This window comes from Cadophora gregata (assembly GCF_030347475.1).
Source record: "Cadophora gregata isolate MNR1 chromosome Unknown scaffold_9, whole genome shotgun sequence".
Taxonomy (NCBI): Eukaryota; Fungi; Ascomycota; class Leotiomycetes; order Helotiales; family Ploettnerulaceae; genus Cadophora; species Cadophora gregata.
Window position 1 is genome coordinate 191,774 of NW_026695932.1, and position 24,940 is coordinate 216,713.

At 49.1% G+C, this 24,940-nt stretch overlaps 11 protein-coding genes across 11 annotated transcripts; 3 read left to right on the forward strand and 8 right to left on the reverse strand.

The window, feature by feature from the left end:
• Positions 1 to 413: 413 nt before the first annotated feature.
• On the reverse strand, positions 414 to 1,899 carry ONS95_014388 (uncharacterized protein; the record flags this gene model as incomplete). The annotated part of the gene is made up of 3 exons (XM_058508036.1): positions 414 to 1,368; positions 1,418 to 1,697; positions 1,746 to 1,899. The coding sequence occupies 3 exons, from the start codon at positions 1,897 to 1,899 to the stop codon at positions 414 to 416; spliced, it is 1,389 nt and encodes a 462-aa protein (XP_058355716.1).
• Positions 1,900 to 2,496: 597 nt separating this feature from the next.
• On the reverse strand, positions 2,497 to 3,557 carry ONS95_014389 (uncharacterized protein; the record flags this gene model as incomplete). The annotated part of the gene is made up of 4 exons (XM_058508037.1): positions 2,497 to 2,923; positions 2,983 to 3,063; positions 3,306 to 3,391; positions 3,444 to 3,557. 4 exons carry the CDS (start codon positions 3,555 to 3,557, stop codon positions 2,497 to 2,499), a joined length of 708 nt encoding a protein of 235 aa, XP_058355717.1.
• A 759-nt stretch (positions 3,558 to 4,316) lies between these two features.
• On the reverse strand, positions 4,317 to 4,671 carry ONS95_014390 (uncharacterized protein; the record flags this gene model as incomplete). Its single annotated transcript, XM_058508038.1, has 2 exons — positions 4,317 to 4,561; positions 4,617 to 4,671. 2 exons carry the CDS (start codon positions 4,669 to 4,671, stop codon positions 4,317 to 4,319), a joined length of 300 nt encoding a protein of 99 aa, XP_058355718.1.
• Positions 4,672 to 4,799: 128 nt separating this feature from the next.
• Positions 4,800 to 5,766, reverse strand: ONS95_014391 (uncharacterized protein; the record flags this gene model as incomplete). Its single annotated transcript, XM_058508039.1, has 3 exons — positions 4,800 to 5,431; positions 5,532 to 5,640; positions 5,694 to 5,766. 3 exons carry the CDS (start codon positions 5,764 to 5,766, stop codon positions 4,855 to 4,857), a joined length of 759 nt encoding a protein of 252 aa, XP_058355719.1. The 3' UTR covers positions 4,800 to 4,854.
• Positions 5,767 to 6,770: 1,004 nt separating this feature from the next.
• Positions 6,771 to 7,962, reverse strand: ONS95_014392 (uncharacterized protein; the record flags this gene model as incomplete). The annotated part of the gene is made up of 3 exons (XM_058508040.1): positions 6,771 to 7,408; positions 7,460 to 7,726; positions 7,782 to 7,962. The coding sequence occupies 3 exons, from the start codon at positions 7,960 to 7,962 to the stop codon at positions 6,771 to 6,773; spliced, it is 1,086 nt and encodes a 361-aa protein (XP_058355720.1).
• A 235-nt stretch (positions 7,963 to 8,197) lies between these two features.
• Positions 8,198 to 10,623, reverse strand: ONS95_014393 (uncharacterized protein). Its single transcript, XM_058508041.1, has 2 exons — positions 10,168 to 10,623; positions 8,198 to 10,100 (listed from the first exon to the last, which is right to left on the reverse strand). Exons 1-2 carry the CDS (start codon positions 10,417 to 10,419, stop codon positions 8,238 to 8,240), a joined length of 2,115 nt encoding a protein of 704 aa, XP_058355721.1. The 5' UTR covers positions 10,420 to 10,623; the 3' UTR covers positions 8,198 to 8,237.
• Positions 10,624 to 11,362: 739 nt separating this feature from the next.
• Positions 11,363 to 12,990, forward strand: ONS95_014394 (uncharacterized protein; the record flags this gene model as incomplete). The annotated part of the gene is made up of 2 exons (XM_058508042.1): positions 11,363 to 11,629; positions 11,692 to 12,990. 2 exons carry the CDS (start codon positions 11,363 to 11,365, stop codon positions 12,988 to 12,990), a joined length of 1,566 nt encoding a protein of 521 aa, XP_058355722.1.
• A 197-nt stretch (positions 12,991 to 13,187) lies between these two features.
• Positions 13,188 to 15,839, reverse strand: ONS95_014395 (uncharacterized protein). Its single transcript, XM_058508043.1, has 8 exons — positions 15,573 to 15,839; positions 15,474 to 15,502; positions 15,237 to 15,362; positions 14,610 to 15,172; positions 14,251 to 14,560; positions 13,771 to 14,202; positions 13,615 to 13,721; positions 13,188 to 13,556 (listed from the first exon to the last, which is right to left on the reverse strand). The coding sequence occupies exons 1-8, from the start codon at positions 15,590 to 15,592 to the stop codon at positions 13,314 to 13,316; spliced, it is 1,830 nt and encodes a 609-aa protein (XP_058355723.1). The 5' UTR covers positions 15,593 to 15,839; the 3' UTR covers positions 13,188 to 13,313.
• Positions 15,840 to 15,880: 41 nt separating this feature from the next.
• ITR2_3 (myo-inositol transporter) lies at positions 15,881 to 18,747 on the forward strand. The gene is made up of 3 exons (XM_058508044.1): positions 15,881 to 16,856; positions 16,910 to 17,208; positions 17,266 to 18,747. The coding sequence occupies exons 1-3, from the start codon at positions 16,679 to 16,681 to the stop codon at positions 18,070 to 18,072; spliced, it is 1,284 nt and encodes a 427-aa protein (XP_058355724.1). The 5' UTR covers positions 15,881 to 16,678; the 3' UTR covers positions 18,073 to 18,747.
• A 2,182-nt stretch (positions 18,748 to 20,929) lies between these two features.
• ONS95_014397 (uncharacterized protein) lies at positions 20,930 to 22,173 on the forward strand (the record flags this gene model as incomplete). The annotated part of the gene is made up of 2 exons (XM_058508045.1): positions 20,930 to 21,256; positions 21,433 to 22,173. The coding sequence occupies 2 exons, from the start codon at positions 20,930 to 20,932 to the stop codon at positions 22,171 to 22,173; spliced, it is 1,068 nt and encodes a 355-aa protein (XP_058355725.1).
• A 263-nt stretch (positions 22,174 to 22,436) lies between these two features.
• ONS95_014398 (uncharacterized protein) lies at positions 22,437 to 24,832 on the reverse strand. The gene is made up of 2 exons (XM_058508046.1): positions 24,446 to 24,832; positions 22,437 to 24,388 (listed from the first exon to the last, which is right to left on the reverse strand). The coding sequence occupies exon 2, from the start codon at positions 23,659 to 23,661 to the stop codon at positions 22,687 to 22,689; it is 975 nt and encodes a 324-aa protein (XP_058355726.1). The 5' UTR covers positions 23,662 to 24,388; positions 24,446 to 24,832; the 3' UTR covers positions 22,437 to 22,686.
• Positions 24,833 to 24,940: the final 108 nt, after the last annotated feature.

Sequence of the window (24,940 nt, forward strand, 5' to 3'; positions counted from 1 at the left end):
GGTCGCTCCGCAGCTGGTTGGTAGAATGAAACGACTGTGGTTGATAAATAATCGCTCAATGCCCGCTCGGAGAAGTTTTATGTCCATCCATCCTTCATGCTCTACTACCGTGTTTTGTTGGTATTGGGTGTCATTCTGGATCTATCTTCAAATGAACTCAAGTCGGCTTTGAGATACAGTCTCTTTATGAATGCTGATAAGCGCTAATTCTAATAAGGAGTGTGTTTGTATGCTACCTAAACGTTGCAACCCAATTAGGTTTTTGCTCTAAACGAACCAACAGCTCTCCATATACTTAGAGTGCCCTTGAAGTGGTCTCATCATTTCTCTTCAGAGGCGTATCAGTGTTTTCTTGATGTTTGATAAACGCTCCACTTCTTGGACCGGCGCCGCAAGACGAAAGCAAGGAAACTTCATTCTTCACCAGCTAAAGTCTTTTCCATCTCGAAATAATTGAGAATGGCTTCTGCCGAGCCCCGAATGCCTATGCAAAGATTCAGCCACTTATATGCTTCCATCCTTTTTCTAGAGAACACTGTTTCCAAAGCTGCCGCGTTTAAGGAACTTGTTCGAAATTCCAAAGCCGAGCGTGACTCATCTATAGCTTCTTTCATTTGAGAGTACAGAAATTGATTGTCCTTAGCCTTCAAGTAGTCCTTGCAATGCTTTATCATTCGAGCATCAGCCTCGTCCCTTGATTCCTTCACCAATTGGAGATAGCTCTCTGTTGCAACAGATATTCTCCATAATAGACGGTCCTGGTCGAGATTATCCATGACTTGGGGGCAGGCACCCATTATTTGCCGCCATTCGTAGTGAGACATTGGTGCTTGAGATGAACCTGAGAAAAAGAGATGCTGGGGAACTGAAGGCGTAAGGCTTCCGTAGGCTCCTGTAAGCCAACCCAGCGTGTCCTCTGCAATAAGAAGCTCGTTCTCATTCCGAACATTGAAAATAGGTAGTTGCATAGCCTTGATCTTGGTTGAAACGCACCTCAAGCATCCGAACATGAGTGAAAATGACTTCGACTCAGTTCCAAGTATTTCGCCATCCCTTGGAATTCTTCTCGCGCTGCTCATTGATGAACTGCTACCAACAAAAATGGGTGCTTGGGATGAGGAGATGTTCATGGCTTGTCTATCGTCAAATTCAACGTAGTCGTTTAGATCCCTGAGAAGCTGGAAACTACTATAGGAAGCTAGACTTCGAAAGCCTTCTTTCATATCACTTAGTATATCCGCCCTGTCTTCTTCGTGACGATAAAATTGCCGCTCGACATCTGTAGCTAACTCAGCACCTTGCAGAATCTTGTCGTGTTCTGGATGTTGGTCATCTTCCGGGACAACAATTCCTTGGTATTTGAAGTATCTATCTTTTCCATTAGTCCCCTGATTTGAGTCTATTTGTAGTGTAATACCGGTTTATTCTGTCACGTATCCGCTTGAGATCTGCTTTCAGGACGCCATCACTGATGCTAAGATCACGGCCAATCCTCGCGAAAGTAACAACGTAAGCACCTGGAGAACCATCTGACGGTACAAACATTCTTCTGAACATGTCATTAGTGTTATACTGATGTCCTACTTCATTGGTGATGAGGGTGTGAATGATCGAGGAAGGCACGGAGAGCAGTAACTGGTGCACAATCCGAGAGGTTGTCCTATCCTTTTCCAGTCGCTCCAAGCTAGCCATGATATCTGAGAGCAACATAAGTTTGTTTCACCGAACTATAGATGATCACTCACTGGGCCAATGGGGATCCTCATTGCGATTTCCTACATTTCGGTAGTATCTGAGCCTTTCTGCATTCATCTTGTATATCTCGTCGGCAAGACCTCGCATATTGCCATTCCTGAGAGCTTTATGTAAGCGCTGCATTTTCGGTTTAATGAGAGGCATTTTTGCGGAAGCGGTCAAGCGAGGGACAAGGTGTATTTGTGGATGATTACGTCGGCGATCAGCGTGCATGTGGACTTCTAAAAGCCACTCAACAGGGACGTATTCCGGAGTTGCAGGAGGTATATTGATATGGTTCGCCATAATATATGCTTGTATCCTTGATACATGAAGATGGCTGATTGACCCAGGTTGTGTAGGGTTGACCCAAGTTCCTTCCTTTCCTGGGGTTTGATTTCGATATCGCCACTTCCATGCCACAGAGCTGTCACGTCAGCTGAGCTCTTTCCTTATTGGTCGTTATCACAAATTAAAATCAAGGTTAAGATCATATTGTCAAGCTAGATTTTGCGAAACTTCCGTCATTGTATTATTGTTCATTCCTCTAGACTGTATATCTGTTTTCCATCAAAGGTTGACCACAGGCAAAGTACAGTTTGAAACCCTCCAGCCCATAATCAATCGATGCACCAACGCACTCCCAATACCAAGATAATCTGCACCAGCAGAATCCTGTATAGTAACCTCATACATTTTCGCACCATACAAATTACCACATTTTCCGAACAAGTATACCTACAAGACTGAAAATACCCATTATTAGCTGTTCCAGCCCTTCTTGTTTCTCTTTCCCTTCAACTTTCGAACGCCACAGTCTCTGATGTGATGTTTTCTACTACATCTGTAGCATATCGGCCCTTTATAAACCGTCTTTCTTCTTCGCCCACGCCTAAACTTGGCTGGCAGCTTGGCTGAAGTAGCGCCACTATCGGTAACGTTGCTACTTTTTCCTTCACCAATAATCGTATTGTATTCTCCGATCCTGTTCATCTCGGTACGCTCCTTCGAATGTTCGGTCTGCTCACTGTTCACATCCCGAAGAATGGTAGAATCCTTAACCCAAGCTTGATACTTTCTGTGCCCAGTCGGGTTCTCACGTCGGATGTAACGGGTTCGTCGTGGTACCGGTGATGTAGAGGCGGAGCTGATTAAATCGAAATGTGACATCGCGGAGGATGTATCGGAACTGCAGAGAACAAGTTAGCATCTGGTCAATCATCCCTAGGTAGATATGTATTTTAATACCGCAGGAAACCATTTTCATCGAAGATACTGTCGGCAGGCACGCGAGCCAGGTTGTTGAGAGTGAGTTCAGAGCACGCCGATCTAGAGATAAAGTTGTTAGCCCATGCTTCATCGCAACAAGCCTTTAAATCTCTTGAAAATTGATGTTCTGGTGTCTAGAAGCAGATTGCTGAGGACTGACGTTTCTGTTTCGTGCTGGTATCCATCCAGATCATATTCTGGCTCCAAACCCCATCTCGACAATCTCAGCGATCTGGGCGGCGAGCTGTCTTGGCCTTGACCCATCAATGCATAACCACAACACAAATAAGCATTGAACTTACAGAGGTACTGTTGGAGACTCTTCACCATTGCTCTCGACTGAGAAACCGTCAATTGAACCAGACGTGGAGGTCGACTCGAACCAATCCTTAAAGCTGTCAGTATCACAGAAGGTGAGAAGATCTTAGTGATCAACATACAGACTTGAAGTATGCTGACATCTCCTGTAGGTCTCGTTCGAAGAACAGATCAACCTCAGCGGTCTTCGTCTGAACTTCGCGCTCCTCATCTGCTCTCACTGCGAACCCAGTCATGGTTGCGAGCATCTCGTCTTCCATACAGTATCCAGTGAGAGAAACGATCTCAAGCATGCAGCGATGAGGGAAGGATTGAGTGTTGTGGAGAATTCGATCTCCAGTGAAGATCGCGAACGTGGCTTGTTGTGGAAAAGTGAAAGTCAACAATGGGGCGGGCGGCTTCAAGGTCAACGATCAAATTAAGCGAGAGAGGCCACATGGCGCTGGCGTTGTGCTTAGCGCGACTTTAAGCTGACGTCTTTTGAGGAATTGATAACAAGTGAGAAGCTTGACCATTTTCATTTTATTTGAGCATTTTTTCCAAGTTGGTGTTCTTTCAGTGTTCTTGCTGTGGATTATGGCGGGTGGGTCACGTGGGTATCGTTCGGCCTACGCAACGGCTGTAGGTATTCCTCTTTTCTTGCCTAAAGAGTTCACCTTGCATGAGACTGAAACAATACAAACAAACGTGATGTTACTTAATCTGCATATATTTCACGTTAGGGAATCCCAATGTGAGTGCGAGCCTTATTTTGTATTTGTCTCCAGAAGTGCTTAATATGAAAGCCTTGCAATTCGTAATTCCAAGAGCCCCAAACTTCTCCAAATAATGCATGAAAAAGCTCTTACCAATTATGACCTCGAAAAACGCCAGTTTCCGGATATTAGCCATCCAAAACTCAATCCCAATGTCCAATGACGCCAAGTCCAATCCCCTCTGACAGTTCTTGTACTAAAACGTTGTAAGAGAAGTAGGAATTGCGCCACCAGAATAGTCTAGCGGTTGCCATCAGGGCGAACTCCATTTGTGGCGTTGCCGTTGCGGCTGCCATTGTCGTGGACATTGGTCATGGCACGAGTTCTTGCTTGCCGACGAGGTGGCTCAGAAGAAGGGGAGCGAGATCGGGACGAGCTCGAAGCATTCTCCTGTTGACTCTCATGTCTAGTCAAAATCTCTCGTCCAGTGAGGGAGGTAAATTGTCCAGTAAGTGGATCCTTGCCCGGGAACAGCTCATCGGGGACTATTTCTCGGTCAGATAGAGAGATCCAAACAATGAAAGGGAAGTGTCTACTCACACAGCGTGATCCAGATATTGTACTCAATCTTGAATTGAACATAAGCGCGACCCATGTGTCCAAACTCTCTGCGGCAGTGCGCCGAGCAGCGGAACCAGCGATCTTGGATTTCTGCCGTGGTCCATCCTTCTTTCTCGGCTTTTATGGTGATGAAGGGTTGGATGGCGTAGTACTCGTTGTATTGGTCGGTGTGGATGATGGAATTATCGGTTGTGGGATCGCCTGGAGTTGCTGATCTTTAAGGTGAATGAATGGCAGAGGATCTGCGGGGATCGTCGCTCTCTGCGCCAGAGGAGCGCTCGCGTGCTAAAGAAGGTGCTCTGTCTGCCATCTTGGCCACATCTTTTCTTCTGTCGTCGTGTTTAGGGTGTTTGTTGGTGTCGGAAGTGGGGCCTCGATGTGAGCGAGTTGTTGTCAGATAAGAAGAAGAAGATCTGTGATTGAGGTCCTGTGGACTGAAGTGGCTTGGCCGTTCCGGTGTAGGCGAGACTCGACGATCGGGCAGATTCTTTCTTCCTGTTTGGAACTCTTGATTTCTTTCACCACTGTCAGGTGGAGCGGAGCCGAGCCTGGATCTGTCCAGTCTGGCCTGGTGTATTCCCGAGAAACCTGCAGCCCCCATTGTGTCCTCATGGTTCCTAGATTCTGTCTTGACAGCGTCACTTGGAGAACGCTGCCCTGTCCTGCTTATTTGTGTTTGTTCCTCTGGCAATTGACTAGTCGTAGCTTGTGGCTCAGTGTGAAGAACCTGTCCAGCTTTGCTTGGATCTGGATCCCACCACACCCATTGGACTTTCTTGGTCTCGCGATTCCACCTGTGTAAAACCAAATCAGTACTAGTCTTTCCAGAGCATGAAGTGCCGTCAGATCTCAAGACCAGATGGAAAGTCATGTGTGAATATTGGTGATACTTACCAAAAAGTGCCCTTGGCCTGTGACGGGATGACGACAGCATCCCCAAGCCTAGGTAGTCGCTTCTGGCGGAATCCCTCAGCCAGGAACTCTGGCATATCCTTTTCTGGCACTATTTCATGGTCAGTAAGAATAATGGCAATTGGTAGGAAGACCATCACATACTAACGCGATAAAACCAAGCTCGTAAAGCTTTGGTAATCGCCTCATCTTCTGAAAGCTCTGGCTCCTCTTTCATGACCCGCTCTAGAGCCGACTCGAACAAAGCCAAGAGCTCTTGATCAGTGAAGCTTTCATTTTGTTGTGCAACCTTGAAGATGATACTGAATCTTTGATCGTGAGGGGCTGGCTTTTTGGCAGTTTCTTTCTTGTGCAGGGTAGATCGTCAATGGTGGCCAAGTTGTTTCTCGAGGTAGGTGTAATGGGAAAAGGGCTTCAAGAGTCGAGGTTAAGGATACAAGTGTGTATACACTAGCTCGAGCTAGATATTCCGCGACCTCGAAGCGACTTGCTGCCTGAATGCGTGAGGCGCATCAATAGTGTCGTATCGTTGGATTCACTGATGTAAGCAAACGAGTGTAGGCTTAAAATCAGAGTGGCCAAGACGCAAGTCTCACAGCAAGGACCGAACCTTTGTCTAAGCGCATTAAAGCATCATGATACAACATTAAATACTTTTATGTCATTCACTAAGCTAAATTGAGGGTCTTGTATGTGTGGAAGACGACAAGGTGCTCAATGTTGTTTGATAAGCGAGGATTAGTCAGCAATGAATCGCCAACTGGTCTGTGATATCGCGTTGAGTTTGAAATGGACCTGTGTTGCATTTAAATGCTTGAAGACATTGCTACAGGGTATAAGTTCTTACAAACCGTTGCTCTTTAGGAGAAGTCATGACCAATCGCACCTCCACAATTTCACCCAGACGGCGGTGGTGAAGGGGCGGCAATTCACCATCATCAGAGTCATGACATTGTTTACTAAAAATTACGGTCATAGTAGCACTACAGACTTTTCATGCTGCCTGTATGACGCCACAGTGCCTGATTTGCCCAAGTCATGCATGTCTACTTCCATGTGCAGCACTTCTCCGCTTTGCTCAACCATATAAAAAGATCCACGGTCGTACTGGCAATCGACCCATACATCTCGTCTCCACCTCAATTTCCAACCAACATAATCCTTCAAAACTCTATACTCTACACTAAAACAATACTCCAACACCCTCCATCAAATTTGAGGTCACTCAACTCGAACGCGCTTCCGAGAGTCACCCTCTGCAGAATTCTCGGCTGGCATTTCAGTGAATCTTGAAGCAGAACGCTTGCAGGCAGGAGTTTGACGAACTTGCTCATTTGCGGAATTCTGGTACTGTGATACGATAGAATCCAGGAACGAAGTCGACCATTCATCTGCGGAGATACCTTGCTCTTCCCAAGGTGCTGTAGGGCGACGTTTCGTTTCACGTCCTGGGTGTTGAGACGGCTTTCGAGGTTCCTTCGTACTCTGAATTGGACCATTCGGCTTGCCTTTGCGGGATTCCGTACGTGGAGGTGGTGCGGGAGTGCTTTTAGTAGATTTGCGATTGGGTTTAGTCTGAACACCTCGGCGCTGGGGCTCAGCTTGCATTGTGACGGAAGACTTGATAGAGCTTGACGCGTCTGCCTGAAGACGAGACATGTCGCGCTGAGGACCAACATTTGGCGATGGATTGACTGTGAGACTCGCACCGACGGGTAGAATCCCAAGCCAAAGCCGTACGTGTCTTGCACCTAGAATCTTCTGCTCTTCATATCTGTGCTTGTGATCCGCAGATTCTCTAGCGAACTCATATTCGAGCCATTCCTGAGGAGGCCTGCCCATGAATGCTTCATTAGGAACTGTAATTTATCAGCAGGCTGGCACAAATATATTGTTGGAGTTGAGCTCACAAAGACGTTTGAACCACTTCACCTCTGCGGCGTATGCGAACATATCAGTCTGTTGTCTGTGAACGAGGTAATGATTGGCCGCCAGCTCGACACGAACATCGATCCATGATTGACACAGAGACGCAATCTTATGACCAGATTGAACCGCCTTCCTGACGATATTGCGCCATTGGCGAGCGTCTCCAGGGAGGTTGTCGAAGTAGAATTCATTGGCAACTTCCAACATGTAGATTTCGGCTGGTGATTCAGGGCATTCACGATCATTAACTGAGAGGTAGATCTGTCAGATTGGGGATGTGATAGTGGGAATACTGTAACTTACACAGAAAATTCCACCATCTCACCTCTGCCGCTGCTTGGCATTGCTCGTGTGTATCTCGAGGTCGTACCCGAAGTTGGTTGGTGTAGATATTTACCCAAGATTGGAGGATTTGTCTGTTAGTGATGGGTCGGGGTTTTCGAATCGCGCGATCAAAGATCGCCAGCCATCTTGCGCTGACCATGTTGGTGGTTATTATACAGCAAACTAGGTCTGTGTTCCCTGGTGTTGTGAGAAATAAGATAAGATTGTAAACATGGAGATAACGAGGCGTGACAACGCGTAAAGGCGCTAGTGGCTCGCCTAGTCTGATGACAACAATAGACAACAATGGGGATATCATCGGGAAACGATAGAGGCTAGTCCGAAAGACGTTGCGAAGATTGCGGAATCTCATGATGGATCTATTCATATATCATATTTCTTATACATAGGTAACGAGCACATAACAAATTAGTCTTAACCCCAAACATCCTCCTGCCACCTCTTCCCCCTCCTCATCCCCTCCGTCCACTCCCTCAACCGATCCTCATCCCACCCCAACCTCTCCCTCAAACACTCACCCAACCTCTTCGCCACATCCCGTGCCATACTCGCACTGCCGCAGATATAAAAATACGCATTCTCCTCCATCAGCAACCGCACCACATCCGCGGCGCGCTCCTCAACCCGATCCTGGACATACATCTTTCCACCACGGGTACTCTTCTCCGTGCGTGAGAACGCAGTCACGAGATCTACATTCTCGTTACTGCTCTGTAAGGATTTGAGTTCATCGCCATACAAAAGGTCTTCTGGAGCACGGCAGCCGAAGAAGAGGATTGAGGAGCCGGCTTCACGACCGATACTGGAGATGCGTGCGCGCTCGGCGAGGAAGCCGCGGAAGGGGGCGATGCCGCTGCCGGATGCGATCATGATTATGGGTGTCTTGGCTTGTGCTGGGAGGCGGAATTTAGATTTGCGGACGTGGGCGAAGAGTTTGTTGCCTTGGTCTAGGACTGAGTTTGGGCCGGAGAGGTTGAAGTCGCTACCAGAGGCTGGGCTGCTTCCTCTGGATTCGATGGCGCCGAGGTAGCCGGTTGTGAGGCCTGGGATGGGGACGGAGGTGGAGGAGGCGGGCTCGGAGGTTGTGGCTACGGTGATGGAGATTTGTTTGGGGGAGACGACGGAGGATGAGGAGATGGAGTAGTAGCGTGGGGAGAGGGGTGGGAGTGCTTCGAGGATGAAGGATAGGGGGAGGTTGGACCACGAGTCTCCTGGTGAGGAGACGTTCTCGAGAAGTCTGTCGAGTGTAGTGTGGTTCTGCGAGCAATATGTGTGGTATACATCTTTGTCGCTACCAATTTTCTCAAGCTGGTTCTTGGCGGAGGGAGAAGGTGCGAATTGTGCCAGGGAAAGGACAGTCTCTCTGGGAACAGGCGCGCAGATCTCGAGGTAGTGTTGGAAGAGAGAGTGCCAGGTTGTAGGTGATGGATGTCTGACCTGGACTGAAGGATCAAGTGAGGAGATGAGAAGAGGTGTCTGCAAGTGGTCCTGCAGTCCCAGCATGTTGACGAGACGGCTCATCTCGCTTGTTGGGTTGGAAGGCCACACAGCCAGATGATCACCTGTCTTGTATTTCAGCTCGGGGAACTCGCTGGTATCGAGCTCCATGTGGAGACAGTTTCGTTCCACTGTTGAGAGAAGCTTATGTGCTGAGTTGACCGGCAAAGCATGGATGGATGATGTCGCTGCCGTGTTCTTCTTTCCACGAGGCTGGAGTGGCTCGCCGCGGTGGAGATCAATGATATCGAGAGAGGTGTCTTCAACAATGCGGTAGATAGGCTCATACTGTTCTGGACGCTCCTCGAAGCCCAGCTTCTCTCCCATCAATTTGAAAAGATTTTCCTTCCACTCTGTGAAGTCCTCGTCTGTGGCTCCATTCGCATCATCTGCCTTTCCAGTTGGCATCAATGCCGTGGCACCAAATTTATCCAATCCTTCAACAACAACATCGATAACGCGATTGTAGAACTTGTATTTGCTGTTTCCAAGCCCGAACGCTACATAACGGAGATCTGGAAGCTGGGTCTCTTTATTCGAACCGATCCAAGAGAAGAATTGTGTGGAATTGTCGCTGGGATCTCCCTCTCCGTATGTTGAAATGACGAAGATTGCAAAGCTTGATTTGCTGATGGTGGAGATCGACTGGGGGTCGTAATCTGAGAGATCTGCTACCAAGGCATTCAAGCCAAATTTCTTGCGGCAGTCTCGAGCCAGGCGATTTGCGAGTCCTTCTGCGGTACCGGACTGGGAACCCCAGAAGATCACAAAGTCTTTGCCCTTTTGAAATGTTAGTCTGATTCCTTGTTCACCAATCTCAGACTATTCAGAGAGGTTATGTACTTACGGTTTGCTCAAGCTTCTGTCCAACATCTCTTGTCTCCGCGCTCTGGCCACTGATAGCTGATGCCTGCGGTCTCTCGAACCAGAGATGGTGATATGGGTCTGCCTTGTCGCGTACTTTGAGGGTATAGAAAAGATAGCAGAAGAGAAGGAATGTAACGAATGCGGCATCGTCTCCCTGGTGATTCTGGAGAAGGTTCTTCACATTCGCAAGAGAGTAGCTGTCTGGCAGCTGCAAAGTGGACATGGTCGCCATGATGTGTGAAGAAGGTATGATGTTCCGTGAGTGTCTTGGAGGAGCTCTCAGGACAACACGATCATTTCATATATGCCAAAGAGTCGAAAACTCAACATAAACTTCTATGCCAAGCACATTGCATATCTTTCCTCTCGAAAAATCAATAATGCCCGAAAGGGTTTTGGAAGCGCAAGTTACGCTCCTCCCGTTTGCCGAGCTGTCAAAATCCGGGGTAACCAGGATTTCCGTATCGAATCTTCGTTATCGTGTGGCATGGAGGGGCATTTCCGATCCGAGGCAATTGCTCGCATCTAATTGTGGGGGACACAGTTGAGAATTTCCTTTCTCGGATCCATGAAGGGAAATAATTGAACCGCGCTAGTAAATTTCCCTTCCTGACAGCACTCGCTTAATCTGCTCCAGACCACCAAGACCTTCAAGCCGGATCAATCGCCTCGCATTTGACGTTCTGGACTACATTGAAACACGTAGTAGCTGCAAGAATTACTGCGCTGAGGCCTGATTAGGGTCATTGCCTAGTTTCGTCAACAGAATATGCAAAGTTTTACCCCACATGTAAGGTGGGGGGGATACAGTACGGCATCTGGCACAATCTGGGGAAGGAGAACGAAGTACCTTCCTCAAACGCTGACGTGGGGCAAAATCATATTTTTCCTTTGGATTTATTGCGTGCTTCCAGTAGGCGTAGAGAATTGATAAAAAATCACACACTTCTCCTATCTCGAAGTCGGACTTCCCACTAAATCTCGCTTCATTCCCATTCTCTATTTACACAAGCCACATCCGTCCACGGTCTCTCATCCTCATCCTCAACCAAAGATAAAGACTCCTCTGCTGTGGATAAGTAGGGCATACACATACATCTGTCCACGAGTCTCTCAACCCACAACTACCCTCTTCACTCCTCTTCTGTGGACAATCAGAACATACACACATCACGATGTACGGATACATACTATTTGGAACGACAACGTTCCTCCTCACTGCGTACTTTATCATCTGGCCAGTCGTCGAGTACTTCCGCGATCCCAAAGGCCTCCGCAAATACCCCAACTTCAACTTCCTCTCCGGCATCACAGATCTGAGTTTCTGCTATGAAGCTCACAAGGGCTTTCGATCAGAGGCTCTCCTCAAAGCACACCAGACAGCACCAGTTATCCGAATCGGACCAAACTCACTCTCCTACTCAGACCTCTCAGCCATCAAGGTAAGTTCCCACTATGAAATCTCCTCTCTACAAGAACAACGTACTGATTCTGAATCCCCCAGGACATCTACGGCCACAACACCAAGTGCGTAAAAGACGTCTTCTACGACACCCTAGCCGGCACACACCACCACCTCGCCGACGCCAGAGATAAGCTCGACCACCAACGCAAACGGCGGATCCTCTCCAGCGCCTACGCGCTCAAGAACCTCGAGGGCTGGGAACACAAAGTCGCCGACAAAACCGACCGCTTCATCCTCGCCGCCGACAAAGCGTGCACTTCTCCCCTCAAAAAAGGCGAGAAGCCCACCCCGCAAGACCTCACCTTCGACTACCGCGCCTACGCCAACTTCTTCACCCTCGACGCCATCGCCGACATAGGGCTCTCGGAACGCCTCGGCTTCCTCGACCAGGGCCACGACCTCTGCACGGCTGAGACTATGGGCGGGAAGCTCTACAAGGCTAACTACCGGGAGTGTCTGCATGCTACTGCGCGCGCGCAGTCTGGGCTGGTGTGGTGCTATGAGTGGTTCCCCGTTCTGTGGAAACTCTCGAGGTTCGTGTCGAAGGACTACGCGCGCATGCTCGAGCTGAACGAAGGCTGGAACGATATTGTGTGGCACAGAGCGACGCAGCGGTTAGCGCGGTACCGCGCGGGCGAGAAGCTGGATGATTTCTTCAGCGCGCTGATGGAGGATAAGAATGGGAATCCGAACGGGATGGAGTGGGGTGAGATCGTGGCGGAGATATCCATCATGATGAATGCTGGGTCGGACACGACTGCCATTGCGATGAACAACGCCATGTACTTGCTGCTGGCTAATCCGTCTTGTTTGGAGAAGTTGAGGGAGGAGCTGGATGCCGTGATTGAGCCGTCCGAGGTTACCATTCCGTATGATAAGGTTAGGCATTTGCCGTATTTGAGGGCGTGTTTGGATGAGGCGCTGCGTATGTACCCGCCTTCTACGTTCGGTCTTCCTCGGAGGACTCCACCGGAGGGTGCGCCGATCTTGGGGGATTTCATACCGGGTGAGACGTCCGTCTCCATCTCTGCGTATGTTGCGCACAGGGATCCGAAAGTGTTCCCTGAGCCGGAGCAGTTCCGTCCTGAGAGGTGGCTGGGGGATGATGCGAAGGAGTTGCAGGCTGCGTTTATTTCGTTTAGCACGGGTGCTAGGGGGTGCATTGGTAGGAATATCTCGTATTTGGAACAGACGGTTTTGTTGGCGAGTGTGGTGCATCGCTTTGAGTTTGCGTTGCCGTATGAGGGGTGGGTGCCGGATAGGTATGAGAGCTTTAATTTGGCGCCTGGGCCGATGCCTTTGAAGGTGTGGAGGCGGTTCCCGGATGAGCAGGAATGATTGCACGATTCTTCTTTCATGATGATGGAGTTGGGGTGTGGGGTTTGATGTCCTCTTCGATTTGAGGGTTTTATTTTTCGGCATTGTATCTTTAAATAGACAACTTGATATAAAGAATTGAAGACATGAACATGAATAAGCATTATCTGATGTTTCAAAGATAATATTATGATTGTCCAAGTTTATACAATGACATGTCCACATTTAGTATAAGAATTTGTCAAAACTTGATATAATGATTTTTACGGAGTCCACACATTGATTCCAGAATAGATACAAAGATATGTTCATAGGAGGTACAAAACTAAATTTACAAGAAGATTTTAGTCAGACTCCGCCGCCCATCCCCAAGTCTCCTTCAACCGACCCTGAATCTCATTAGTCGGCCACGCATGTTTCGTATCACTATAGATCAAAACATCAAGCAGACTTCTCTGTTCCCTCAGGTCCGTGAACTGGTCTCCGCAAATAGCAATAGCCATGCAAGCTGCGTTCATTGCAGGCGGAGCTCGCCGGTTGGAGATAGCTACGCCGCAGAGGCGCTTGACTATTATGCTTACTTCGTCCTGGTAAGGATGTTAGCATTTTTGTTCGCAAGAAGTTGTTTCGGTTGTTGAGACTCACTTCGATTCGCTTGGTTGCGATGCGTTGAGAGGGACCTAAGCGGGGAATCCTGGGGTCATAGACTGTAAGCAGGATCTTGGAGAGATCGAAATGCTGCACTGCCGTTACTGCAAACCATTAGCAAGTCATTGTTTGCATCAGTTTGGTGTTCCGTACCATGACAATCCGACAAATACCACATCTCAGGGTACAACTCGCCCTTCGAAGCATCTGGAGCCTGCTCAAAGATCGGCTCGAAGGAACTAGGTCTCAACGCATCCCAACCACGATGAAACTCCACCAGCTCATCATAATCACCATTCTTCGCATCGGGCTCTCCATAACAGTATCTCAACACATCTGCAGTATGAACAACAACCCTGTGAGCCCAGGTGAAGTCGTCAGCAGGCTCGAGAGAGCGATACTCGTCGCAGTTGAGCGGCGATTGAAATGGTCTCTGTTTGACGAAACTCATGTAGACTTCTTGACGACATGCTACACGGAAACAGGCACGGCGGAGGCCGCTTTCGGCTCCTGATGAGGCTTGTGCTTCAATGAAGACTTGGGTGCCTTGGAGAGCGGTTTCCCAGTCTCCGCCGTTGAGGGGTGCTGTACATCGTCAATTCTATCAGATTGAAAGGGATATTGTAGACTCACCATCTAGTTCCTCGTAAAAACGTAGTATTATGGATGCTGCTAACAGGTTCTCGTCGTATACCGCATCCGGATCGTCTGAGACGGACACGAGGTGCTGGATGCAGCGGCTGTGATACTCCACCGCGGTGTCGATATGCAGATCAGCGAGGCATTTCTGGAGATACTCTACTGAGTTCTGTTTCTTGTATTGGTCGATTCGGCAGAGATGCCTTGCAGATGCGGTGTAAATTGCGTTGAGTAGAGCAGGACAATCTCGGGCTCTTTGCGGGACCACGAGCGCAAAGTGACGCTCCATATCACAGAGATCGAACTTGATAAATTAGCATTTGCACGTGGTGAAGCACGGCGAGATTGTTTACCCAGCAAGCAAGCTCGTCAATGAAATACCTCATCAAACATGCTTCTTGTGTATTTCCCTGTGACCAAGCTCGCGGTGTATCGTAAGGCACACGAGGCGGAGCTCGAACCTGACTTTGCGGAGAGGCAAATGCTGTCTCTTCATCAATCACTTGTTCTGAGAAGTCTGCCGCCCGGAGGAGCGAGTCAATAGCATTTTCATGTCCATACTGCGATCCTGGAAAACTGGTTGTTCTCGCGTGAAAGGATGAGGGTAGGTAAAGAGAAGAGTCGGCGTCAGGATCTGGTATTGACCATCCGCGGTCGCTGCTTGAATCATTTGTCCGCCGCCGTTTGATGGGAGATGTAACGTGCGTTCCGGAATACAGAGATCTGGGAGTCCATCCTGATGATGAAGCCAGGTACGAATCTTGTAGAGATGTTGATACTGGGGTTGCCGAGCCTGTTGGAGATGATTGGGCGGCTGGAGGTGTCGCGGTTGACGTGGCAATGGGCGTCTTTGGTTTTGGCACAATAGAATATAGATCTTCTAGCTCTGGAAGCTCGTCAACGAACTCGGAGCACACTGTACGATTAAGTGTTAGTGCGAGGCCTGCATTTGAATTGCTGCGTGAGGAGTACTCTCATACATTTGCCTGAGACCCGCACCCATGTTTGGTCTTTCGCGAAGTCGGTATCGTATCTGGCTGAACTCCCATGCCGGAATTTCAGCTTTCCAAACGTCGATTTCGTTGCCCCATCAGTATTCTCTTTGCCTGAAAGCATCTGTCAGCACACTCGTCGTCGATTCTCATTCGAGGTCATGTGACTTTAAAGCCACGTGTTCGTCACGAGACGGTATCTTTAGAATCTGGAGGAGAGCTGACCATCGTTACTCTGCTTACTGGCAGACAGCCTAGGACCACACCTCGATCAGCTTCAGGCTATACAGTGGAGCATGACGTATGGTTGGGCATGTCCCTTACCTGGGGCTCGACGTTGACATGGAGAAATTTCCCTTTCTCAATGCGGCTGTTACGGTTGTGCCCGGTGTCTCCACAGTATAAACATCCAAAGCAAAGGTGAAGGTATCGCGGAGGGATCGCTGAGAGAATGCGGAGGGACTGTCGATAGGGCAATTCGGAGGGAAAGATGAAAAAATGCCAAATGCGGGGAAGCAAGAGTAGTAATACTCGATTGGGATCCAGCTGAGCTAGCCCGACTGGTGGTGAGGTGCAGGTGGTGGAGTGTGGTGGAGGTGGTGGAGACCCCTCACTGGGGATCCAGCTGGGCGGGCTGGGCTTGGTGCTGGTGCTGGGTGCTGGGCTGATAGCCGACCCATCCCGACCTAAGTCAGGTAAAGCCGTACTGTAACTCGCTGCACCACCAACCCAAACACAACACCAGCATAACTAACGACCAACTAACTGCTCACTAACTCTTACTTTGCTGTTCTGGAACAGGGCAACTCCCCAATCATCAGAGGGACTTGAGGCGTAGGTACCGGCACCATCTGAAGCCCATTATGGGGTTCTGGATCATGACCTATGAGCTCCACGCCAATTGCATTTACTCGCATGCTGCCCAGCTGCCTGTCTAACCATGCGCTGCAGGGGGACGAGGGCCCCCTGGACTCCTGGAGCCCCATCGCCCATCGCCCTCCTGCTCTCCCCAACGGCAACTCTCATGGGCCTGGGCTGGGTCCTGGGTCCGTCTGGGGTTTCTCCACTTCCCCGCGGTTATCCCTCGGTGGGCAGCTTAGGGGGACGCCACCACGCTTCCAGGTGCTGCCCGCCCACCGCGAATTAACTTTCTTCCGAAAAACTTGTTTGGGCGCCTCAGTCTGAGTATTTTCCTTCCAGATTGCCGTGCATGGATGATGGCTTGGGAGCATCGAGATCAGACAAATATCGATTTGAGACGCCAGTGTTGTTGCCAACGTCAACTTTTTTGATATAAGAATCACCCCTTCCTCCCCCCTTCGAAAACTCAACAAGTCGATCATCACCCCGGTTCCAATCCTCTGAACAACATCATTCGCAACACCCGACTCCTCCATCTTCACACTTCGCAACTTCTCAGTATCTTCATCATGGGCTTCACTGGTGATTCCAAGGAGGACTCTCAACATGTTGAGATAGCCGCCTCCGACTCTTCCAAGGTCCTTCAATCAGGACATCTCGAAGACTTGGACAGCATCGAACAGACTCAGTCTGGCAAGTACGCCTGGCTGGTCGCCATCACAGCAGGTGTTGGAGGTTTGCTCTTCGGTAAGCGCACTTCGTCAAAGAAAATAGAATTTTGCCACTGACTCGGATCACAGGTTACGACACTGGTATCATCTCGGCTGTTCTCGTCTACCTCGATGCTGATCTCGGCCATGTTTTGGACTCGAGCGAGAAGGAGTTGATTACTTCGATCACATCTGGTGGAGCTTTCATCGGCGCAATCGCTGCTGGTGTTACAGCTGATCGCTTTGGACGCAAGGGCGCTATCTACATGGGATGTTTCCTCTTCATCGTCGGCGCTGTTTTGCAGGCCGCAGCATACTCTCTTGCACAGATGACCATTGGACGTCTTGTTGTTGGTTTCGGTGTCGGATCCGCCGCCATGATCGTTCCTGTGAGTTTTTCTTCCCCTTCCCCAAAAATTGTGCAATTTAGCTAAGACATTCCCCAGCTTTACATCGCTGAGATCGCACCCGCCAAATATCGAGGACGCATGATCGGTCTTGACAACATGTCCATCACAGGTGGTCAGCTCGTCTCTTACGGCATCGGCGCAGCTCTTGCACACGTCAATCAAGGCTGGAGAGCAATGGTCGGTCTTGGAGCACTCCCAGCGATTATCCTCTGCGCTCTCCTCCCATTCTGCCCCGAGTCACCCCGTCAACTCATCTACCACGACAAGCATGAGCAAGCCGCGGATGTCATCCGCAAGATCTTCCCCCAAGGAACCGAACTCCAAGTCCAGCAGAAGGTCCAGCACATCGCCGCACACGTCGCTGAGGCAAAGGCATTGAAGGAGGGTAAGGGTCAACTCTGGCTCATCAAGCAACTCTACGTCGTTCCCGGTAACTTCAGAGCTCTGATCGCAGCTTGTGGTCTCATGGCTATCAGTCAACTTGGAGGTTTCAACGCCCTGATGTACTACTCCTCGACTCTCTTCGCTCTCGTCGGATTCAAGAACCCAGTCGCTGTCGGAACCATCATTGCAGCCACCAACTTCTTCTTCACCTGGGTCAACCTGATGGTTGTCGATCGCTTCGGACGTAGACGCATTTTGCTCAGCACCATGTGGGGAATGGTAAGTCAAAATTCTACTCACGCTACAACTCTTGCTTTTCCAATATCTAACATTTCTCCCAACAGGCACTCTTCCTCGCCCTCGCAGCCGTCGCCTTCCACTGGATCCCAATCAACCACGACCTCACCCTCAAGACCCAAGAAATCGGCTGGCCCGCCTACGTCGTCCTCGCCTGCATGATCATCTACGTCGGCTTCTACTCCTCCGGTATGGGCAACACAGCCTGGCTCTCGTCCGAGTTCTTCCCCATGGAGGTCCGCTCGTACGGAACCATGATGCTGACCTGCTCGTGCTGGGGCTCCAACATCATCGTGGCATCCACCTTCCTCACGCAGATGGAGAACACGACCCCATCTGGCGCATTCGGCTTCTACGCTGCGATCTGCTTCTTTGGCTGGATTGCGGTCTACTTCTGTTATCCTGAGGTCAAGGGTATGACGCTGGAGGATATTAGGGAGATCTTTAAGCATGGGTTTGGTGTTAAGTATGCTAGACAGTTGCAGAAGGAGATGAAGCTTAAGGCTAAGTCTGAAGATAACGCTTCGGCATAGAGAGGGCAGTGGAGTTTGATTGGGGGATTTGACAAGATATGATACTGGAAAGAGTCGGGTGTTTTGATTGATTGATGAGAATTGGATTGGGATTTTTTTTTCAGGGAGTTAGCGAGTTTAGCTGGAGACTTTGGGGGAGTCATGATTTCCTATCCTTATAAAGCAAAGCGAAGCAATGCAAGCAATTGTTCATACAATAAGAATCCAACCTTTGAACAAGCAATACTCTTCACCTCTACCTGCATTCCACAGTTCCTTCTTTCACATGTGATCGCGATCATCTCTGCATGATCCTGCGCTGCGGTACTACCTGACCTGGGCTAAGCTAAGGTAAGGTACACAACACAACACAACACAACACCACACAACAGCCAGCCAGTCAGCCATCCGTCCGTCCATAAGAAGAAAAAAAAAGAAACAAAAAAGACTTTTCAGTACCGTCCTGTACCGTCCCGTCTGCGGTCAGTCTTAGATTTCATACATGAATACCACGTTTTTTCTTCGCACCTGCACGTGTCATACCTACAGGAAGCCCAAAAGTTGAAAGGGAAAAGAAAAAAAGAAAAGTGCTGGAATAGGTGGGTATAGGTAGGTAGGTAGTGTTGACTTGTGTCACGTTACCAGTATGGCTACCTGCTTAGGTAGAGGTACAGGTAAGTAAGTAGGTAGGTATTTTCGCCAGCTTTGTCGCATTTTGTTCTTTTCTATCGATTCGAGAACTCCGTATTATGTACCTACCTGGACATTTCTTTTGGAATCTCAAATCTCAAATTTCAAGGTTCAATTCTTGAATCGTATATCTCTAGTCTTGAAATCTTACAGAGACTGTTTCTTGCACCGCGTACGAATGGTATACACCTACCCCACAGCCAAGCCGAGTCAAAGCTATTATATCACAACACATCGACGAACGAATGAAAATCTCTAGAGAAAGGTATTAAGACAGGTAGGTAGGTAGGGATGATCTTTTATTCTTATCTTACAGTACGAACGGTATGGTAAGCTTCGTCTGCGGTTCACACGCAAACTCCAAAAAAAAAAAAAAAAAAAAAAAAAAAGATATAACCTGGAAGCCTGGTAGCCTGTCTGTCAGAACTCAAAAAGTTCAAGTTGTCAAGCCAAAATTCAAAATGGAAGGGAAGTTATAAGTCGAAAGTCAGAAATATCAGTTCACCTGATCAAGATCCGGGGACAAGGTACCTCAAGGTACCAATAGAAGGTACAATAATGGAAATCTCCAAAGTCTAACACCATCCATCACATGACCATATTTTTATCTTGAGTTTCAACATGTATGGAAGTTCCACCGAGAAGAAACAGAAACATACCTAGGCACACATACCTCCAAATGAGCAGCACGAGACCCTTCCCTAAAACTCACTCCACATTATTATTACTCCACGGTCCACATGCCACCAACTGAAAGGAAACAACTTAATCCCCGTCCACTACACTCAGTACACTTACTGTTCTACCCCATCCACTACCCCATCCACTACCCCATCCGGGGCCAACCTCGAGCAAACCTTCAAAATTGCATTTACCTACCTACCTACCTACCCTCCCTCCTACCTCCTACCTACATTATTGCGGCTCCACTCCACTACTCCACTCCACAACGGCGGCTGACCTCACCTCGCTTGCCTCCACACCTAATAAGTTAATGCAAAGTCTGGGGTATGGGGGGCTTGTGGAGTCGGCAGCACCCCACGCCCAAGCGCCCACCCCAGAAAATTGCCCATTCTGAATAAGCGAGCCCCCAACTTCCAGGAACGGCAATTCCTGATTTTTCTCTAAAACGGGCAATTTTTTTTAATTTTTTTTTGGTTTCGCGAGGGAATTTCCTTGATGGCTGAGGAGGGCTGCCAGCGCTTCTAGGGAAGTTCTGGAATGTGATGTGGGTATGCAGGAACACGACACGACACGACACGACACGACACGACACGACACGGTAGGATGTGATGCGACACGTCTTCCGCTCTTTTTCCTTTGCAGGTAATGAGGGGTAGGTAGGTACAATGGAATGGAGGGGTTGGGGGAAGGGGAAGGGAAAGGACGGCGCGTCGCTGATATGTCGGGATCTGAATTGAGTTGAGCTGATTCTATTCGATGTGACCTACCTGACTTGATTCAGCACGTCGTCGGATGATCAGGACCGACCTGACTTGACTTGATTTGACTGAGGGATGGTTTGGACTGGCTGACTGGTTCTGGACTGGACTGGATTAGACTGGATTGGAATTTTTACTTTCGGTCGTGCAGGACCCCTATATAATATTTTTCCCCGGACAAGAATTTGAACTCTCTTCTGTACTCAACCTCAACAGCTTCTTCTCCCTCAGCTTCTTCCCCATCAGCTTCTTCTCTCCCCCTCCCACTCTCGACTGCAAAACCAAAACCAAATCTCACGACCCTCTCAATTCAATTCCTCTCCTCCTCACGTCCTCACGTCCTCACGTCCTCACAACCAAACCCTCCCCCAGAAAATGGCCCCCCAAAAACTCCAAATCGCCTGCGCCGGCCTCGGCCGCATGGGCAAACGACACGCCCTCCACTTCCTCAACCGCACCCCCCGCGCCCAACTCGTCGCAGCCAGCACTCCCGACGAGACGGAGATCCAGTGGGCAAAGCAGCACCTGGAGCCGTGGGGAGTGAGGATCTATTCCGACTACGACGAGATGTTGAAGCAGGAGGGGTTGCAGGCGGTGGTGATTGCGAGCGTGACGACGGTGCATGCTGAGCAGGCGATTAAGGCCATTGAGGCGAACCTGCATGTTTTGTGCGAGAAGCCGCTTTCGACGTCGCCGGAGATTGTAAGTATATTTACATTTTTTTAATTCCTCCCCTTCAGCTGCTGCAGCACCTGATTTCACTTCCCCTGCTTTTATTTGGGATTTGAAAAGGGGGGGGTTCAGATTCAGGATCAGATATCCTGGATTTTGGAATTGGAATTGGAATTTCATATACTGACTGGGGAATATTTGCACAGTCTCAAACCGTCGTCGACGCCGCCCAAAAGAAACCCCACCTCAAAGTAATGTGCGGCTTCTCCCGCCGCTTCGACACCTCCTACCGCGACGCCTTCAACAAAATGGACTCCGGGCTCATCGGGCGGCCCTCCATCTTCCGCTCCCAAACCTGCGACAAGCTCGACCCATCGGGCTTCTTCGTCGCCTACGCCGAGTTCAGCGGCGGCATATTCGTCGACTGCTCGATCCACGACATCGACCTGGCGCTCTGGTTCTTCGGGCAAGACAGCCGCGTCAAGAGCGTAGTCAGCAGCGGCATCACCGCCGTGCAGCCGGAACTTCGCAAACATAAGGATGTGGATAATGCGGTGGGCATTGTGGAGTTCTATGGTGGCCAGATCGCGTATCTGTTTTGCTCGCGGATGATGGCGGCGGGGCAGGATGACGCCACGGAGATTATTGGCACGGGGGGGAAGCTGCAGGTTAATGCGCAGCCGATGAGTAACCTGGTGAATATCTATGAGGCTGGGGGCATCAAGAGGGAGATCCCTGGGGATTACTATGGACGGTTTGAGCAGGCTTTTGTTACTGAGGCGAATGAGTTTACGGCTTGTTGTTTGGATAATGCGAAGTTGCCGATGAAGTTGAGTGGGGCGGTGCAGGCGGTTAAGATTGGCTGTGCGTTGCAGGAGAGTTTGAATTCGGGAAAGAAGATTAACTTTGATGAGACGGGGAGGAGGATTGAGGTTGCTGTGCTTTGAGGGATTTCTTTTTTAGGTATGGGTTTGGGAGTTTGCGATGGATCGTTGATGAGAGTTAGGTAAATATTTAGACGCATAGATCATAAAAATATTGGTTCGGATAGTAATGCACTCAGTTCAATCTTTTGTTTGAAAAATCTTGAGTCTTTAAAAACAGTGAGAAGTAAGTAACTGTCTCTTCAGTTACCAGACATACCTCTACCTCCTCCAACCTTACCCCTCCACCCAAACCTGTAACAACTCTCAAAATCCCTACTCTCATCGTACGTAGGTAGCAGAAGAGCCTAGCGTGATGTCATGTGATACACTACAATATGCAGCATGCAGGTGAAATCAAGCTGCTGAACATGATGGGACTTTGTGTGCTTCATGAACTGGTTAACCGCTATAGTATAGTGATGACGGAACTCTCTCGCACGGCTAGAAACTAGACTCCTGGGAAAACCCTACAGGCATCATTCCATTCGACAGCCCGACCATACTCGAGGAAAACAAAAAGGCAGATCTCTTAGATTACAGAAAGGTGAAAGTTGATGGCAAAATGCCAGAAAATAGAGACTTTTTCACCCATCGTATAAGTCCCACTCGCTGGTATGCATTTGATTTGGTCGAGTCCTTCATTAGAGCAAGCCCCATGATCATCGCACTCTCTCCCGAAACTTCATCTTCTGTAGAGAAGTGCTTCTGGTACAACTCGTATGGTACGGACCTCTCTGCAAACAATGACTCTCCCTTGATACTCAAGCAGTGAATCCATTCCATGTCTCGGATCTCGGTTATAATATCTGGATAGAATGCTCCAGCAGTACTACCATCGTCGCCGATAAGGACTCTCATCCCATCGTCGTACATGGACTCGTTTCCGAATTTCTCGTAACGAAACTGCATCGGCAGTATAGATCCTTTTATCAACAGTGATGCGGCAGATATTGCACCAAAGGGATCACTCCTAGCAAGCTTCCGCTCGCTAGCAACAATCTCAAAAAACCCATAATCGTAACTGCCAGCGCTTTCTTCCGGTCTACTGTCACCCATGTGTGAGAGCCTCTGGCTTTCATATGAGATCAAACTATCTATCGACGCCCAAGACCAGCTCGGTGCTCGGTACAACATGGGCCGTCGAGGTTGGAACGTTGGAAATAGCGATGGTTCGCTCTGAAGAGTGGTTTTCCAGAGGAGACCAGAAGGCATATGACTGCGCCAAATTCCTCCGAGGTATGTCTCAGGTCCAAAAGACTCCGCGAAGGTAGAAGCTAGCCCCGAGAGTGCTGGGAGTTTGTCGTTTTCATGAGAGAGGAATCGAGACGAAAAGTCCTCTGTGAGGACATACCAGCGGTCCCTAAGCGAGACGGGTCCACCAGAATGGGTATCTTCAGAAGGATTATTTCGTATTGGCCACGGAAGGAAATCATCCAGCGGCCGGATCGTCCCCCAAGGGACCTCACTCGAGGCTTTTGTGGTACGACATTCCCACAGTACCATACTCATAGAGAAGTGGATACCCCTAACCGACAGTTCTCGTTCCTGCAGTGTCCAGGCTCTTGTCCTCAGAGGATTATGAGTGCTATACCGGCCATGTTTATACGTATCATCACCATATTCGATATGCCGTTCCTTAGGAGGAGACTCAAAGAGACGAATCCTGCCCGCGCCAGTGTTGATATCACAGTAACGTGACGATTTCAGAGGTGACGTGCCATGCGCGTTGACACGACATCCCCTGTGCTGTTCTGAGAGCTGAGTGCAAAAATGGTGAAGATGGAGTTGCGGTATACTGCGGCCATAGCTGATGCCTCGGCCACCCAATCGTCTTTGTCGTCTTGGATAATACACAGTGAATCAATCCAAAGATAGCGTTGACCTAATTGCCTAGCGAGCCTGACAGCATCTTGAAACGTTTGTGACAAGAGACCAAACTTGATCCGATTCATCCTATTTTCCAGCGTAGATGTGGTAGTGGTTATTGGGAGCCGTGTGGCAGGGCCCCAGCAGTGGCTCAGAGCCACATATTGCGGCGAAGAAAGCTTCCAATCCAACCTGACGAGTCGGATGTCGTCAGAGTTTTCGAAGGCATCGATATCAAGTAGTCTTGTAGGAATAAAGGACCCTGAATCATTCTTGCATTTTGGGTGATTCTTAACACAGTCAACGACCCATGCTTCCATAACCATACCATCCTCGTTAGGTGTGTTCAGTTGTCCAAGCGGGAGATGGTCTTGGTATGATAAGCCGGATGGTAACTAATTAAACAATATATCGCGGCTATACGTACTCCAAGAAACAGGTACTCGAGAGAAACTTGTATGAGAGACGTCATCGACGCCTACATATATAGCTAACGCGCAGGCTGGATCTAGAACGGCTCTCTGAAGAGTGGCTATTTCTCTCTCTCGCGCTATGGGGTCCAAGAACTCGACTTCGAGACTAGAAGTCAGAATTGTACATAGAGGGCAGCCGATTGAGGCAGCTCTTCTAATGCTATTTATGGGTGCCAGAAGAACTCTGGGGCCTTGCGAAAGTCCTATCTTGTCATTCGAGAGGGAGAAGAGAGTTGAGTCACGTCCAAACGCTCGCTGACATATTGAACAAGGACGATTAGCCATTCTTGATGCATACGACTCTGATTCCGGCTAATGATGATGATATATGTCAATGAGATTGTATATATTTATGTACAGTTTATCCAGTTGATCCCGATGTGCTTCGCTGGCACCTGTTAGTCACATGATCTTAGGCTAGACCGCTTCGGGTAGGTCCCATTTCACTG

Bases quoted from the DNA above. Each gene is read 5' to 3' on its own strand.
- ONS95_014395 (XM_058508043.1), bottom strand. From the start codon at position 15,592: ATGTCAACGTCGAGCCCCAG. The intron at 14,561-14,609 runs GTAAACAATCTC...TAATTTATCAAG, and splicing joins TTGACGAGCTTGCTTGCTGG to TTCGATCTCTGTGATATGGA. The intron at 13,722-13,770 runs GTACGGAACACC...AATGGTTTGCAG, and splicing joins GTATTTGTCGGATTGTCATG to TAACGGCAGTGCAGCATTTC.
- ONS95_014398 (XM_058508046.1), bottom strand. From the start codon at position 23,661: ATGAGTATGGTACTGTGGGAATGTCGTACCACAAAAGCCTCGAGTGAG.
- ITR2_3 (XM_058508044.1), top strand. From the start codon at position 16,679: ATGGGCTTCACTGGTGATTCCAAGGAGGACTCTCAACATGTTGAGATA. The intron at 16,857-16,909 runs GTAAGCGCACTT...CTCGGATCACAG, and splicing joins TGTTGGAGGTTTGCTCTTCG to GTTACGACACTGGTATCATC. The intron at 17,209-17,265 runs GTGAGTTTTTCT...GACATTCCCCAG, and splicing joins CCGCCGCCATGATCGTTCCT to CTTTACATCGCTGAGATCGC.
- ONS95_014393 (XM_058508041.1), bottom strand. From the start codon at position 10,419: ATGGCGACCATGTCCACTTTGCAGCTGCCAGACAGCTACTCTCTTGCG. The intron at 10,101-10,167 runs GTAAGTACATAA...ACATTTCAAAAG, and splicing joins GACAGAAGCTTGAGCAAACC to GGCAAAGACTTTGTGATCTT.